Below are 16,485 nucleotides of genomic sequence, written 5' to 3' on the forward strand. Positions count from 1 at the left end.
GGGGAAGGAGAGGAAAGGCAGAGTACCTCTGAGGAGGTGCAGTAGGAAATTTGACTTTTTAGAGACATCAGAGATGTGGGCGGAGAAGGAAAGTGTGGAATCAAAGATGACCCCGAGGTTCTTAGCCTCGCAGGTGGGGGTAGGAGGAGGGCCAAGGGAGGCCGGCCAAAAAGTGAGGGGAAAGGCTGGAGAAGGTGTGCCGATGAGGAGGATCTCAGTCTTGCTGGCATTCAGACAAAGATCTTTGGCGGAACACCAATCTTGAATGGCAGTAAGGCAATCAGAGAAGAGAGAGGGAGAGGAGGCGGCCGAGGGCAGCCTGAAAGAGTTGTGTCGTCAGCGTAGCACTGGAAATTTGAGCAGAAAATGGCAATGCAGTGGGCGAGAGTTGGCAGGTATTGGTTGAAAAGCCAGGGCGAGAGATTAGACCCCTGGGGAACGCCACAAGTAGACCGGGAGATAGATGATAGGAAGGATCCCAGTATGCCTCTGAGTGGGTCGTTCAGAAAGGAAAGAGGTCTGCCAGGCCAGAGCCTGATCAGTGATAACCCAGGTTATCACAGAGATGGTTGAGCAGGATGGTATGGTTGACCGTGTCGAAGGCAGAAGAGAGATTGAGTAGGATGAGGACAGAGGGAATGTTAGGGTTGGAGAGCAGATCTTCACGGATGTTCAGGAGAGCAGTTTCCGTGCTTCTAGCAGCTCTGAGGCCAGACTGGTGGTCATGTAGACAGCAAACGGAGTCGGAGTGAAGGTTAAGCTAGGAGATAGCCAGCTATTCCAGGTGTGCCCAGAAAGGGAGTAATGGAAATTGGGCGATAGTTAGCCGGACAGGAAGGATCAGCTGTGGGTTTCTTGAGAAGAGGATGCACAAGGGAGTGTTTCAGAGGGGAGGGGAAGGATCCGGAGGCAAATGAATAGTTGCAAAAATTGGCAAGGGTCGGAGCGAGAGTGTCAATGTGGTATTTGATGGTTTTAGAGGAACAGGGATGAACGTGTTTTGACCAGGCTTTCATAGATCGGACTTGTCTCGCGACCTCATCGGGGGAGAAAAGAGGAAAGGACAAGAAGGGGGGTGAGGGAGTGGCTGAAGGGAGGGTCAGCAAGCACAGATGGAGAGGGGAACAGGGGGTGAAGGGGAGGAGACGGTGGACAGTATGTCCTGGGTTTTTGAGATAAAGTGAGAGGCAAGGGCATTGCAGAGTGCCTGGGAGGCAACAGGAGGGGTAGAGACTGCAGCAGGGTTGGCCAGCTCCTTGCAGATTTAAAGAGTTTGTGTCCTCCAACGTATTCCTCATCTTTGGCATGTAATGTCCAGCTTCGGCTGCTTCGGAAATATTTTCGGCAGAGGGCGCCCCGTGTCGATGGTGTCCAGTCGATGTCCCTCTAAGGCCTCCGTCGAGGGTGATGTCATTTGATGTTATAAGTAGCACACACTGCTCTCGTTGGCGTCAGTTCTGTTTTTCCACAAACTTGTTGGCTTCGAAACTCGGCACGCCTCGTTCAATTAGATTGTGTAGTTACCTCAATTGTGCAGTTACCTTGGAAAAATAGGTCTTCGTCTTCAACTCTGACGACCCCTCGTTCCGGATTCAAAAAATGCAAGGAGTGCGGCTCCAAGATGTCTATCACGGATCCGCATTGTCTATGTCTGTGGTGCCTGGGCGAAGGCCACAACACAGATTCCTGTTCCAAGTATCAAGCTATGACAGGGAAGGTTATTTATACACACTCAGAGATCAAAAAATGCGCCAAATATTTTTGTGCCATAAGTTTGAATTTTAATATTGTGCCCTTAGTGGTGACACGTGTTTCGGCTACTGAAAGCCTTTCTCAAATCAGGGCTAATTGTGCTTCGCAGCATTATGGCATTTAAAGTCCTTGTTGGTTTGTTTGAGTTCCTTTTGTAAGGGTCCAATCCCTCGAGTTCAAGCCCTCTGTCATCTCGCGTTCGCGCTGCTGCTCGCGTATTTAAATACACGGCACAATATTAAAATTCAAACTTTCAAACTTATGGTGCATTTCTTGATCTCAATACTCTACTATTTCCAAGGTGGTTTTATAGACTTCCTACCACCTAACTCAGACTGGATGTAACAGACCAGCAACACTAGAAACTCTCAAAAAAACTAATTTTGAATTACCAAAAGTGTCGCCTGACAGAGTAGTCTCTTAAAGGAGTCTAATTATGCTTCTCCAGCATGGGGTCTGGCATGGATTCACATGCTCATGAATATTCCCCGTCGTCAGGCTGGGAATCCTCGGTAAAGAAAAAACCAGTATCAGTTTCGTTTCTGATCTGTCTTTCGTAGTAATAACCAATCACTGGTCTCTGCGTCATACTGACCACAGCCAATGACTGCCCTCTACCTAAGCACCGCCTCTGGCAGCCATCTTCAGATTTTTACCGCACGTTCATGTGTTGGGATCCTCGTGCTATTGCTCTCGAGCGTTAGTGCTATTTTTCGCGCTTTTTTCACAAAAACTTCGATTCTTTCGGTCAAAAGAGCCTCAAGCTCCACCGATCCTACATCCGATCAACGGGGACCCGTGTCGGATTCGTCTGCGCCCCTCAAGGGTGAAGATTTCGTCGAGCTACACTTCGGAGGACTCCAGAAGCTTCTCAGGCCCGGTCTCGGAGATGGCCCAGGAGAAGGGAAGCTCGACGCCCGGAAAGCTGTTCAGGGTCTGCCCTGGATGCCAGCTGCAGAACGTCTTTAAGGAGGACGAACACTCTTTCTGCCTTTACTGCCTTCATGAGGACAAGACGCACGTGGAGAAGGACTGTGCGTTTTGCGGCAACATGTCGGAACGGACCATGAAGGACCGCCATCAACGTCTCGCCAACTGGCTGGAGGGTAAGAGCCCGTCTGGCGAGAAGAAGAAGAAATCCGAGCGGTCTTCTAAGACCTTTGAGGGCGCCCCGGCGACGGGGGCCCAACATAAGGCTAAGCACCGCGAGTCCGCTGGCACCGGGAGCGCCGAACGGTCGGGCTCTATGGGCGCCAGGCAGGGCGCACCCTCCCCGGCACCATCAACCACGAGCCAACGCTCTGGGTCGGGTAAGAGGAAGGCCGAGCACCCGGCGAAACTCCTGGAGAGGCCCCGGTCGAGCTCTAAGACAGAGGAGGAGCGTGGCAGTGCCCCCTCCCTCAAGGATAAGGCGGTGAGCGCACCTAAGGTGGTGAAGGCCTTGATCCATCCGACCAAGCACTCTATCGAAACGGTCGCGGCGGCCCTGGCTCAGCCTGTGGAGGCTGCGCCAGTGGTGGCGACCTCGGGGCCCAGAATCTCCCTGCCTCCTCGGAGGGAGTCTTCTTTTGTGCCCATCGATAGGACCCCCGTGAAACCCTCCGTGGGGAAGAAGAAGGGGGGGCAGGGCGTCGTCGTAGATTCGGCCTCAACCTCAGAAGAGGAGCTGATCGAGGTCTTAAGCCACGGCCTAGGCGTGGAAGAAGGCCAGCCCGTCGGAATGGACCCCGACGCAGGTGACGACGACGACGACGACATCGTCGAGGATACCGACGGGGCCCCTGCTCGCCCGTCGGATTCCCCTCTGCCAGCGCCGCAAGACAACTCGGCGGCCATTTTGTTGGCCATACAGTCCTTATGCTCCGAGATAAGGACGAGACTACCGTTACCGACGGAGGATCCTCTCCCGTCGGGGGATCCAGAACCGGGACCTTCTGGTGTTCCCCCTACCAAGAAAAGAAGGATCCATCCACCACCTCCTTTTCAACCGTCGCGCCCCGTCCAGCCCTCCTCCCCGTCCACCCGAGGGGATGATACGGGGACTGACACGGCAGCGACGGGTACGGACGACGAGGCATACGACGAGGATATTCCGTCGTCGCCTCCCGCCAGGGCTTCTCCGCCCGACGAGATCGGATCTTTCCACTCCATGATCTCCAGGGCTTCCGAGCTTTTCCAACTCTGCCCTGAGGAGAAGAAAAAGGAAGGCTTCCTTTATCAGCGGCGCGAGGCCAAGAGGAAGACGGTCCTCGCAGTGCCTCTGTTGGACGACATTTGGGATGAGGGCCTTTCCCTCCTCAAGAACCCTTCCACGACGCCAGCTAGAAGAGACCGGTACGAGAAAAAGTACCGGGTCCCGGACACGGCCCCCCTGTGCCTCCGGGCGCAGCCTACCCCGGATTCCGTCTTCTCCGCGGCAGCCAGGAAGAAAGCGGGGGGGGGGGGGTGCGGCCTCCACATCGACTTCCCCGCCGGACGGCGAGGGAAAGAAATTGGATGCTATGGGACGTAGAGTCATCTCGTCGGCAGCGACGACGATTAAAGCGGCCAACGCCTTGGCTATCGTGGCTCGCTACGACAGGGAGCTCTGGTACAAGATAGCTCCCCTGCTGGATTTTCTGCCGGACGACAAGAGGGCGGAGGCCCTGGAGATCCTGCAGGAAGGTGAGGTGGCCTCGGACCACGCCATCACCGTGGCGACGGACATCGCCGACACTGGGTTCCGCCAGCTGGGCAACGGCGTTTGCCTTCGACGTCGTGGATGGCTCAAAGCTACGGACTTCCGGCAGGACGTCCATACCAGAGTCCTAGACATGCCCTTCGACGGGAACAACCTGTTTGGGAAGACAGTGGACGATTCCCTTCAGGCCATCAAGGCGGATACTGAGACGGCCCGGGCCCTCGGAGTTCTGCAGCAACGTCGGACGCCCTTTCGGAGCAGCGGAGGCAAGGGCGCCTCCAGAGGTTCCGGCGGCGGTTCCGCTTCCTACCGTCAAGCGGCCCGCTCGTCGTCGCAAGAGGCCTACAGAGGACGAGGCAAGTCTAGCGGACCCCGCCGTCGTCGCCCAGGAGGTCAAGGCGGCAAGGCCGCGTCCAAGCAGGATTGAACCGGCTGTGGGATCGGGCCCCCACCGGAGCACCCCGGTGGGAGGCCGGCTGGCGGGCTTCGTCAGCGTGTGGGAGTCCATCTCCACCGACCGTTGGGTGCTGGACGCCCTGGCCCGGGGCCACGCGCTCGAGTTTCAAAGAAGGTGCCCGCGCGTCCCCCCCGTGGCCAGGAAAGAACTTCACGTCCCTCAACTTCTCCTGGAGGTAAAGGCGATGCTCAGGAAGGGCGCCATCGAAATCGTCCCAAAGAGGCTTCGGGGCTCCGGAGTTTACTCGAGATACTTCCTCGTGAAGAAGAAGACGGGAGGATGGTGCCCCATCCTAGACCTCCGACGTCTGAACAAGTTCATCAAGGCGCAGAAGTTCCGGATGGTCACCCTCCAGCACGTCCTGGGCCAGCTGGAGGAAGGGGATTTCCTATCGTCGTTGGATTTGGAGGATGCCTACTTCCACATTCCCATCCTAAAGGGGCACCGAAAATTCCTCAGGTTCGTGGTCCAAGGGCGTCATTACCAGTTCAGAGCCCTCCCCTTCGGACTACGGTCGGCACCCAGGGTATTCACCAAGTGCCTCGCACCGGTGGCGGCGCAGCTGCGCCGCGAGGGGATCCACGTCTACCCCTACCTGGACGACTGGCTCATCCGCGCCAAGACGAGGGAGCTCGCCGTGGTTCACACGGCAAGGACCGTCCAACTCCTCACGGACCTGGGATTCTCCGTGAACTACGCCAAATCCCACCTGGTGCCCGCACAAGTCGCACTGTTTCTGGGAGCGAGGCTCGACACAGTGTCCCTTCTGGCCTCCCCGTCGGAGGAGAGGACCAGGACCATCTTGGGCAAGGTGCAACGGATGTTGGTGGCCGACGCGGCCAAAGTGAGGTCCATCAAGTCCCTCCTCGGGATGATGTCTTCCTGCATCTACCTCATTCCCATGTGCAGGCTCCGGATGCGCCCGTTGCAAGAATTCCTGGATGCGCGCTGGATCCAGACGACGGGCAGCTTCGAGGAAAGGATCAAGCTCGACGAGAACTTCCGACGAGCGATACGGTGGTGGGGCACCCGCGCGCATCTGACGGCGGGCATGGACTTCCAGACCCCAGCCCACCAGGAGACTGTGACTACGGATGCCTCCCTGGAAGGGTGGGGAGCGCACACCGAAAATCTGCACGCAAAGGGACTCTGGCTCCCGACGGAGAAGTCCCTGCATATCAACGTCCTGGAGGTCCGTGCAGTGTTTTGGGCCCTCAGGTCCTTCCTTCCGTCCCTCAAGGGCAAGGTGGTGAGGATCTTCACCGACAACACCACCACCATGTTTTACATCAGGAAACAGGGCGGAACCAGGTCCCCAGCGCTGTCCAAGGAGGCGCAGGACCTGTGGCATTGGGCCGTCGCCCAAAGGATTTTTCTGGTGCCGTTTCATCTGGCAGGGATAAAAAACACCATCGCCGACTCACTCAGCAGGGAGCTGCGCTCGTGCCACGAGTGGGAACTACGGCAGGATCTGGTGGATCGCCTCTTCCGACGGTGGGGCACACCCCAGATCGACCTGTTCGCGACGGCGACGAACACCAAGTGCCGGAGGTTCGCCAGCAGGTTTCCCCAGACGAGGAGCATGGGCGATGCTTTCTCGTTCCCCTGGGAGGGCCTGTTCCTCTACGCGTTCCCTCCCTTGCCTCTGCTAATCCGGCTAGTCAACCTGCTCAAGAGGTCACGGTGCAGGATGATCCTCGTCGCACCCTCGTGGCCGAGGCAGATATGGTTCCCGGACCTTCTGGACTTGTCAGCGTCCCCGCCGATCAAGCTGCCGGCGGACGCGGATCTACTCTCCAGGGAAGGAGGGAAGGAGGCGCCATCCTCCACCACGACCCGAAGTCGCTGAACTTGCAGGCCTGGCTCCTGCAGCGCTAGAGTTTGGAGGATACGACATACCGGCCGACTGCAGAGAGGTTCTTGCAAAGGCCAGGGCGTCCTCGACTCTTAAATGCTACGGACACAAATGGAAGAGGTTCTCTGTCTGGTGCCACGCACAGAAGATTAACCCTCTACGGATTACGGCTCCCCAAGTACTGCCGTACCTGCTGACGCTGGCCAAAGCTGGCCTGGCACACGCGTCCATCAAGATTCATCTTGCTGCGATCTCCCGATACACCAGAACCACGGGGCGGACGTCCTTGTGGTCTCATCGCCTGGTGAAAGAGTTCATGAAGGGACTGTTCAGATCGTTCCCGCCGGTGAAGGCTCCGGACCCGGCGTGGGAGCTCAACGTGGTGCTGACCAAGCTCATGGGACCTCCGTTCGAGCCTCTGCACTCGGCTCCGTTGAAGTTTCTATCGTGGAAAACTGCTTTTCTTGTGGCCATCACCTCCGCACGACGAGTGGGAGAGATCCAGGCCCTTTCCTGCAAGGCCCCGTACTTGACTTTCCACGACACGAGGGTAGTGCTCAGGACGCACCCCTCCTTCATGCCCAAGGTACCGTCGGACTTCCATCTCAACGAACCCTTGGTGTTGCCTGTATTCTTCCCGTCGCCTTCGTCGCCGGCTGAGAGGACTTTGCACTCGCTGGATGTAGCTAGAGCGCTGAAGTTCTACGTGGACCGCACGAAGTGTTTTCGGAAGACGTCACAACTCTTTGTGAACTTTGGACCTGTCAATCAGGGGAAGGCTCTCTCGAAGGCTTCCATTTCCAGATGGCTCTCCGGCTGTATCATGTACTGTCATCGGTTGGCAAACCGACCTCTGCCCGGCCGTCCGAGAGCCCATTCCACCAGAGCGATCGCAGCTACCACGGCGTTCCTTTCTGGTGTGCCCCTGCTGGACATATGCAGGGCTGCTACGTGGAGGTCGACGCACACCTTCACGAAGTTCTACTGCGTCGATCGGGATTCCAGGGAGGAGTCCAGGGTCGGCCAAGCAGTGCTGCGCAACCTGTTCGCCTGAGGTGAGCCTGGTGAGGAGGTAAGATGCTTAATGTTGAGTTTGATGCTATGCTTAATGTTGAGCCTTTGCCACCTCCCGTGGTTGTGCATGTGTATACTGCTATGTATTCTTTATTCATGAGCATGTGAATCCATGCCAGACCCCATGCTGGAGAAGGAACAAGTTACTTACCTGTAACTGTTGTTCTCCAGCATGGGTCTGGCATGGATTCACATGCGAACCCTCCCGCCTACCCCTCTGCGGCTCTTCACTTGGTCATACTGCCACTTCACGTGCTTCCAAATCTGAAGATGGCTGCCAGAGGCGGTGCTTAGGTAGAGGGCAGTCATTGGCTGTGGTCAGTATGACGCAGAGACCAGTGATTGGTTATTACTACGAAAGACAGATCAGAAACGAAACTGATACTGGTTTTTTCTTTACCGAGGATTCCCAGCCTGACGACGGGGAATATTCATGAGCATGTGAATCCATGCCAGACCCATGCTGGAGAACAACAGTTACAGGTAAGTAACTTGTTCCATATATGACAGGGAAGGCCTTGCGGGAATGAAAGGGGATGCTGCAGGTAGGCAAGATATCCATGCCCTGTAAGACCCGATTGGATCATTCTTTGACCGCTGAGTCGAGAGAAGGTGGATAAACGCTCAAGGTCCCGAAGTGGCTCCCGCCATTCTTCGTTCTCGACGAAGCGATCGGGGAGGAGGCACCATCGGTCACCACCTTCTTCGTCCTCGTCGACGGCAACCCCGAGAGGGTAAGATACCTCTTCAAAAAGCCGACGCCTGCGGAGTGTGAAGTATTCCGTGTAGAGATGCTAAAAATGTTTGAGAAGCAAGGTAAAGCTACATCTGCGCCTTCTGGGGAAGCCAGCAAGGAGTGGTCTCGGCCCGAAACCCGCGCGCGCTTGAGCACGAGTGCAAAGCGTGATTCGCATTGAGAGCCCTCGAGGCCTCAAATGGACAAGGATCACTCGAGACACGGGGAGCGTTAGAGATCATCGACGCCTTCAAAGCCTGCAGAACCATCGAGGCCCTCAGCGCCAAAACCGTTGAAGGACCCCGTCGATTAGTCGACGCCTTCGGTGCCATCGACGCCATTGTCGAAGCCGTTGATGCCAACGGTACCGATTGTGTCTGTTCAGCCCCGAGGGTCTGAGGAGACTCATAAGAAGGCTAAAACCAAATCAGTGTTGATGCCTTCGAAATCAGTGAGTACTCCTGAAAAAATCTTCACTCCTCTGCCAAAGAAGGATTTTTTCAAATCCCTCTCTTCCATTTTTGAGGAGGAGAAGATCAGATGGGGAGGATGCCCCTTTTGGGCTTCAGTATGGAACCCCCAATGTGCCGGAAGGCCTCATATCAGAAGAGAGCAATATGCAAGATCTTTATGACACCTTGCATAATGTCAGCGGCATTGACGCCTCTCCTGAGTTGAGTTCGGCAGGCCAGAACTAGGGGAGCACGCTGACTCATACCGGCAGCTGATGTCCAGAGTAGTGGAGTACCTAGGCTGGGCTAGACCCCCGGTACAGTTTGATCAGGATGATTTGACTGATATTCGAGACCAAGGTCCACCTACAGATCCTATATTACCATTCCTTGTGGCTCTGCCAGAAAAGGTGGCCAGAAATTGGGCGACCACTGAGACCAATCCGGTGGTGGACAAGTCCCTTACAAAGAAATACCGCCCTTCCAGTTGCGACCCTGGCTACCTGTCCAAGCACCCCACTCCGAGTCTGGTGGTCCAAGCAGCCACGGCTACGTCGAACAAGGCAGCGTACCCTACCATCCTTCCTGATGGGGACGACAAGCGCGTGGATGGATGGGCACGGAAGCTATTTTCAGCAGGGAGTATGGCCCTGAAGTCTCCAACTCCACATGCGCCTTAGTGAAATTTTCGTACACTCTGTGGGGGTGCATATTCCAGAAGGGGATGAAGGGAACGGCTCCCTGGCTTAAGGACGGCAAGGAAGCCATGTGCGAGCCCCTTCAGTCTGGATTGGACACTGCGGATAGCATCAGCAGGTCCATGGCCACGAGCACCATGATGCGCAGATTTGCGTGGTTGCAGAAGTCAGGTTTTGCACCGGATGTGCAGACTTGTCTTCTCAGCATGCCATTTGACGTGTCTCACCTTTTTGGGAGCAAGGCTGACGAGAGCCTTGAGAGGTTACAGAACTCTAAGGCGGCTGCCAAATCATTAGAGAAAGCTGTTAGGCAACCTCAGCCTTTTCATCCTGCGGGACAGCCATGGAGGGGGCAATCTATTCGCTACTACTCCTCATTTAGAAAGGCGAGAGGAATGACCAGGTCAAGAGGCCAACAGAAGTTCCATCGTGGTGGACGAGGTAGAGGTGCCAAGCCAACTCCAGCTGCAGCTACCTTGCCATCAGCGTCTGTAGCAACCGCTTCAAATCTACTTTGAGAGCGTGCGTCACGTGTCACCGGTGGGGGGGTAGACTGTATCAGCATCTTGAAGAATGGCAAGCCATTACTTCAGATGTGTGGGCTCTGGAGACAATAACCCATGGTTACTGCATACCATTCAAAATGCATCCTCACACCAGTCCACCGAGGAAACACACTGAGGATTCCAGATTTGCTCCTTGTGCAGGAAATATTAACCCTGCTAGAGAAAAGTGCTTTAGAACCACTGACTGTAGCGGAGACGAACAAGAGTTGGTATTCCCTATATTTTTTTATTCCCAGGAAGGACGTCGGACTGAGACCCATCTTGGACTTGAGATACTTGAACAAATTCCTCAGGAAGGACAAATTCAAGATGGTCACACTCTCTCAGATCCTTCAGGCCCTCCAATTACAGGATTGTTTGGTGTCATTGGACCTTCAGAATACTTATTTTCATGTGCCAATCCATCTCAAGCACAGGAAATACCTGAGGTTCGCTGTTGGCGGCTCACACTATCAGTTACGAGTCCTGACTTTCACAGTGACCTCCGCCCGAAGGTCTTCACCAAACTAATGATGGTGGTGGCAGCGCATTTTAGGAGAAGGGGGGATTCACGTCTACCCCTACCTGGATGATTGGCTGACCAGGGCGTGTTCTCCCGAAAAAGCCTTGGATCACCTCAGCGTTACCTGCCATTCCCTACACAGACTGGGGTTCTCCCTGAATTTCAAGAAGTCACACATGACACCTTTCCAACAGCTCCAGTATATTGGAGCTGTTTTAGACACGTCCTTGTGAAAGTGCTCGCCACCCAAGGTGAGGGCACAAGACATTCTCCAGATGGTACCAAAGTTTCAGAATGCCCACGGTCTATCGGCCTTTGATTTCCTAAGGTTTCTCGGCCTCATGGCATCCTGCATTTATTTGGACTTAAGGAAATTAAACAAAAACGTCATGAAACAAAAATTGTTACGCTCCAAAGAGTCCTAAAAGCGATTCAGCATCACGAACGTCTAGCGGCACTAGATTTAGGACACCTACTTTCACATTCCAATACACCACAGGGACCAGCAGTACCTCGGGTTCAAGGTCGGAGAGATGCATTACCAATTTCGAGTCCTCCCTTTCGGCCTCAAATCCGCCCCAAGGACTTTCACCAAATACCTAGCTCCAGTGGCAGCATTCCTCAGAAAACAAGGCCACCATGTCTATCCATAGCTAGACGATTGGTTGGTCAGGGTCTCAATGCACCAAGAAACATCGGCCTAACTTGCGCAAACGGAGACTCCGCTTTAACAGTTAGTATTTACAATCCACTAAACGAAATCCTGTGCCACACCATCCAACAGCTTGGTGTTCCTGTGTGCAAATTTTTCCACGGCACACAGCCTAGTCAAACCCTCTGCCGACAGAATTCGCAGGTTAATGTCTCTGGCACACTCATTCACCCCAAAGAAACAGCTCCCAGTGCGCAAATACATGTCTCTGCTCAAAACCATGTCATCTTGAATACCATTAATACCCCATTGCAGGCTGCGCATACGACAGGCACAACAGTTTATGGCACCCAAGGTTCATGGGGAGACAAAATCCCCATCATGCCTGCGTCCTCACATTCACTGCTATGGTGGACAATGCGGAACAAAATCTCAAGAGGTATGCCACTGCTCGAGCTAACCCACCAGTTCACGCTGGTGACTGATGCCTCCTTGGGCCAACACCAAATCAGAGGCTTATCGACTCACAATGAATCGTCCCATCACATCAATATCCAGTAGTTGTGAGCTGTCCATTGGTTCCTAAAATCCTTACTTGCGCCAATTCAAAACTCAGTAGTTCGGATCCTCACAGACAATGCCACCACAATGTTTTACCTCCGCAAACAGGAAGGAACCAGGTCAAGCTCCCTGTCTCAGGAAGCTCAAACCATCTGGCACTGGACCATTCACAACATCACTCTACAAGCATTCCACCTGCTGGGGATACACAACCAGCACGCAGACAGCCTCACCAGGGACACAACGCAATCCCACGAATGGCAGCTTCACAGCAGCCAAATCAACAGAATCTTTGCAGCATAGGGTCACCCTCTGCTGGACCCCTTCGCCACAATATCCAACAAACGGTGCCAAAAATGTGCACGCAGGCTTCCGCACTCAAGCCCGAAAGGGGACGTGTTTGCATTCCCTTGGACCAACATCTGCACGTACGCGTTTTCCCCCATTCCGTTGATCGGGAGAACAATCCAAATGATCCGAAGATACCCTTGCAAAATAATCTTAGGACACCGTACTGGCCCGGACAAACTTGGCTCTCTGACCTCCTCCAGCTATTGGCAGACAACCCAATACACCTGCGAGCCCAGACCGATCTCCTGTCGCAGAACAATGGAGTAATCCTGCATCACGACCCACGCTCCCTCAAGCTGACAGCGTGGCTCCTGATCACTCCGAATTTGGCCACCTAGACATACCGCTGGAGTGTCAAGGCATACTGGTGGCAGCTAACTAACACTAACAGCTTGTACAACCAAAAGTGGAAAAGGTTTTGCACATAGTGTTCATAACAGTCCAACCTGCGACCGCTGGATATACAACCACAACAGGTCCTCCCATACCTGCTTAAGCAAGCAGAGGGACGTCTTGCTATCGCCTCCATAAAAGTGCACTAGGCAGCAATTTCCAGATTCACCAGGAAAAGAGGGAGACCACCCCTCTACTGCGACAGACTACTCAAACATTTTCTTAAGGGCCCTTTTCACTCTTTTCCCCCCAAAGAAAAAGATACCACCAGTATGGAGCCTAAACCTGGTCCTAGCCAGCCTCTTGAAGCCCCACTTTGAGCCTCTCTCTTCAGCACACATTAGGTTTGTGACTTGTAAGTTGGCTTTCCTGGTCGCTATTACGTTCTCCAAGCGGGTCTCAGAGCTACAAGCCTTAGTGGTAGAACCTCCATACCTCAGGTTTGCAAGGGACAAAGTGATCCTCTCCACCAATCCCCACTTTATCCCAAAGTGCTGTCTGAGTTCTGCAAAAATGCAACTATCACGTTGCCTACCTTCTTCCAAAACGCCAGCACCCCACTGGAGAGAGCATTGCACTCTTTGGACGTCATAAGGGTGTTGAAATATTACCTGGACCGGACCGAAACCTTCAAAGCAGCAAGACCGACTTTATCACTTTCAGACTCTCAAATGGAAAGCTATCACGAAGCAGGGTATCAAAAGGTGGATATCCTCTACTATATCCTTCTGCCACGCAAAGGCCAAAAGGCCACTGCAGACTACAGCCATGGCCCATTCCAGAAGAGCTGCGGCAGTAAGGTAAGCCCTGCAGCTTCCGAGCTTATTGTTACATATGTATACCTCTTTCACGAGCATACAATTCAGGGGTTCTGATCTCTGTTGGCCTGTTTTTCTCCTCCTTTCATGTATACTGCTAAAAAATCTATTCACAGCATAAGAATCTATGAAAGAGCCAATGCAGAAGAAGAACGCTAAAGCAGGAAGATGAAAGAGGCACAGAAGGAGTATAGAGTGAAGAAGAACAGTGCAAGTGTGCAAACCAAAGTGCAAAGAATAAAAGACAATGCAAGTATGCTCAATAAACACCTGGAGATAAAAGGTTCCAAGGAAAGTGCAAGTGAGAATTACAGAGAGGAGCAGGGTCAGAGTGGTCACGCTGAGGACCAGCAAAGAGCCTAGCGTTTTCTAAAGCCTCTGGTTCTACCCCATGAGAAGGGAGTAGTTTCTTACCTGTAACTCCATTTCCCCAGCACTGGTATGTTTCATAGATTCACATGCTGTGCATATTCCCCGTTGTCAGGCTGGGAATCCCCAGTTACTTATATTTTAATACCTTTCCTATGGAAAACCCTTTGACACCTTGAATGTCATACCCACATCGTTGTGGGTGCTTTTGGTCCCTACCAATTGGACGTTGAGTGCATAGCGCCACCCCACCAGCTTACTCTCAGATTTTAATCACTCTTGTTGGAGGAATAAGACATATAAAGGGTGTTTGCCTGGAGGGGAAGGCTAGAGGGCACATGTGAATCTATGAAAGATGCCAACGCTGGAGAAATGGAGTTACAGGTAAGAAACCCTTCTCCAGAATTGGATCTAATGGTACGCTGGCTGGCAGTGTATGGACTCTTGCATGTATGCATACACATATTCCTTGGAAAAACGTGTTTTGCCATGGTCTTGTTTTTTTTACTTCAAAATGTTTTTAGAGTTTCCGGTTTTCCGAGCCAAAGAGGTGGAAATATTTGAAGTATGTCAATGTATAAAATATACAAATACTGAAAATGTGTGCATAAATGTAATTAACTTATTGCAATTAGCGCACCATAGATTGCATTATATGGTTTTCTGATTTGTATTTTAGCCCCTGCAAAGGATAGAGAACGAAGTGGAATTATTGGGAGAACACCTTCCTGTTGGAAGCTTTACCTTCCCTACTTCGGCACATCCTACAGCTTTTCCTCCTTCAGCCCCTCTTCAATTTCTCACACATGACCCTTTGCACCAGGAAGTCTCTTTTGGTGTTGTAAGTATTGCCTTTGTCGTTTTAACCTTATGTTGCTGTGAATCAATCACTTTTTTTTGTATACTTACTAGTAAGGTCTAGGTCCCGTAACCCCATTGGTAATGGGATCTATGCAGTAGAGGGCAGGGGACCGGAGCACTTTATGCACCATAACAATGCAACAAGGGGGAAAAAAGCTCAAGCAGTGCCCAACTGACTAATAAAAATGAGTCTTCCAGGTATGGGTGTGCATGCATTTCTTAATGGCGAATAAAATATTCAACATAAGACGTAACCTTGGAGAAAAAAACAGAAGGATGTAATTTGCCATAAACAAAAGGACTTGTGGAGAGGGAGTTACATCCAGATGAGAAACTAGGCATCTCCATGCTGGAGGAACAAGAGATTCTGTGACAGCATCTCTCTTTTGAGCTTCACATTTGCAAAACAGCTGAAGGTGGTCAAATCTCGGATTGTAGAGGGGCCTGCATTCTCCTTTTGCTTCATGGCACAACACCTCCAGAAGAGCGCTCAACAATTCTTGGCTGGGGAACCAGATAAATGGCTCGTAATGACATGATAGTTAATCTCTTCCTCAAGATCCGGACTTGTCAAATGTGACCTGGGGTGTGAAGGTGGAGGAGGCAGGTGCCAGACTTTGGATTCTGATATCGAACAGGTACTGAGGTCAGCCAACACAGACCCTCTGGGGAAATAGCTGGATGTATCAGAAAGGTGATTGGGCGGTGACTGTCTGGGCAGGACGGAAGTTATCATTGTCCTCAAGTGGGCAGTGTAGAATCAGGAAGGTCTGGAACAAATAGCTGTGCATGGGAATGACAGCGTGCCTGGATGGAAAGTTCGAGCCATTAGTGTCAAGAATTGCCCAGAGCCCTCCCACTGCCCAGGTGCTCGGGCTCTCCCGGAGTACCCCAAACTCAACAAATTGGATGGTCCGGTGGGTGGCCAACACGGGCAGATTAACTCTATCGATGAGCAGGCCATACTTGACACTATATGAGATTTTGGTTCTAGATCTCAGCAGGCATGAGTCAAGAAAACTGCCATGGGCCTATGAGGTCATTCACTGGGAATGACGTCGGCCGACGAGACACAAATGATGCTGCAAGGTGAACGGTGTAGGAGTGGAGATTGCTTTTCTAGACCACGGGTATAGGGAAAGACAACCCTAGTCCATATATAAGAGAATACGAATCTGTGATTAACCGAGTGGTATGCTGTTGTGAGAAGAAGCTGCACAACAAGAAAGCCTCAGGAAGGTTATATGCTTGACAAGGGTCTGACATAGTTGTGGCAGAAGCTGAAAGTTCTGAGTCTTGATCTAAGAACAATATTAAAACGTGAACTGTCATTGCATTCTCAGATTGATGAGATACGGTTTAGGAGAGCCATCTATAGAAAGTGGCTGAAGTCACTCATGAAATTAAGACCGGTTGAGAGATGGCAAGTGTTAATGGATGACTTTAATGCCAATCATAAACGAACATTTTGTGATATTTTCAATGGGAATAAGAATGACACTCTGCTGAATGGAGCTCCTGTTTAAAGTCATTGATTTGTGTGGGTAGAACGGGGAAAAAGAGATATTTCTCCAGCATTGGATCTTTCATAGATTCAGATGCTTGAATGTTCTCCAGCATGGGGTCTGGCATGGATTCACATGCTCATGAATATTCCCCGTCGTCGGGCTGGGAATCCTCGGTAAAGAAAGAAATCCGTTACAATTTA

General features: G+C 52.4%; 1 protein-coding gene across 2 annotated transcripts in view; it reads left to right on the forward strand.

Annotated features, from left to right (window-relative positions):
* Positions 1–16,485, forward strand: part of RNF38 (ring finger protein 38) — a 1,177,976-nt gene that overhangs the window by 758,104 nt on the left and 403,387 nt on the right. For both annotated transcript variants that reach the window (XM_069630459.1, XM_069630460.1), the window contains one exon: positions 14,596–14,757. In XM_069630459.1, the coding sequence (XP_069486560.1) occupies positions 14,596–14,757 (162 nt within the window). The remainder of the gene's footprint in view (positions 1–14,595; positions 14,758–16,485) is intronic.

Source organism: Ambystoma mexicanum, chromosome 6q, assembly GCF_040938575.1.
Source record: "Ambystoma mexicanum isolate Mex_15411 chromosome 6q, UKY_AmexF1_1, whole genome shotgun sequence".
In the NCBI taxonomy this organism is placed as follows: domain Eukaryota; kingdom Metazoa; phylum Chordata; class Amphibia; order Caudata; family Ambystomatidae; genus Ambystoma; species Ambystoma mexicanum.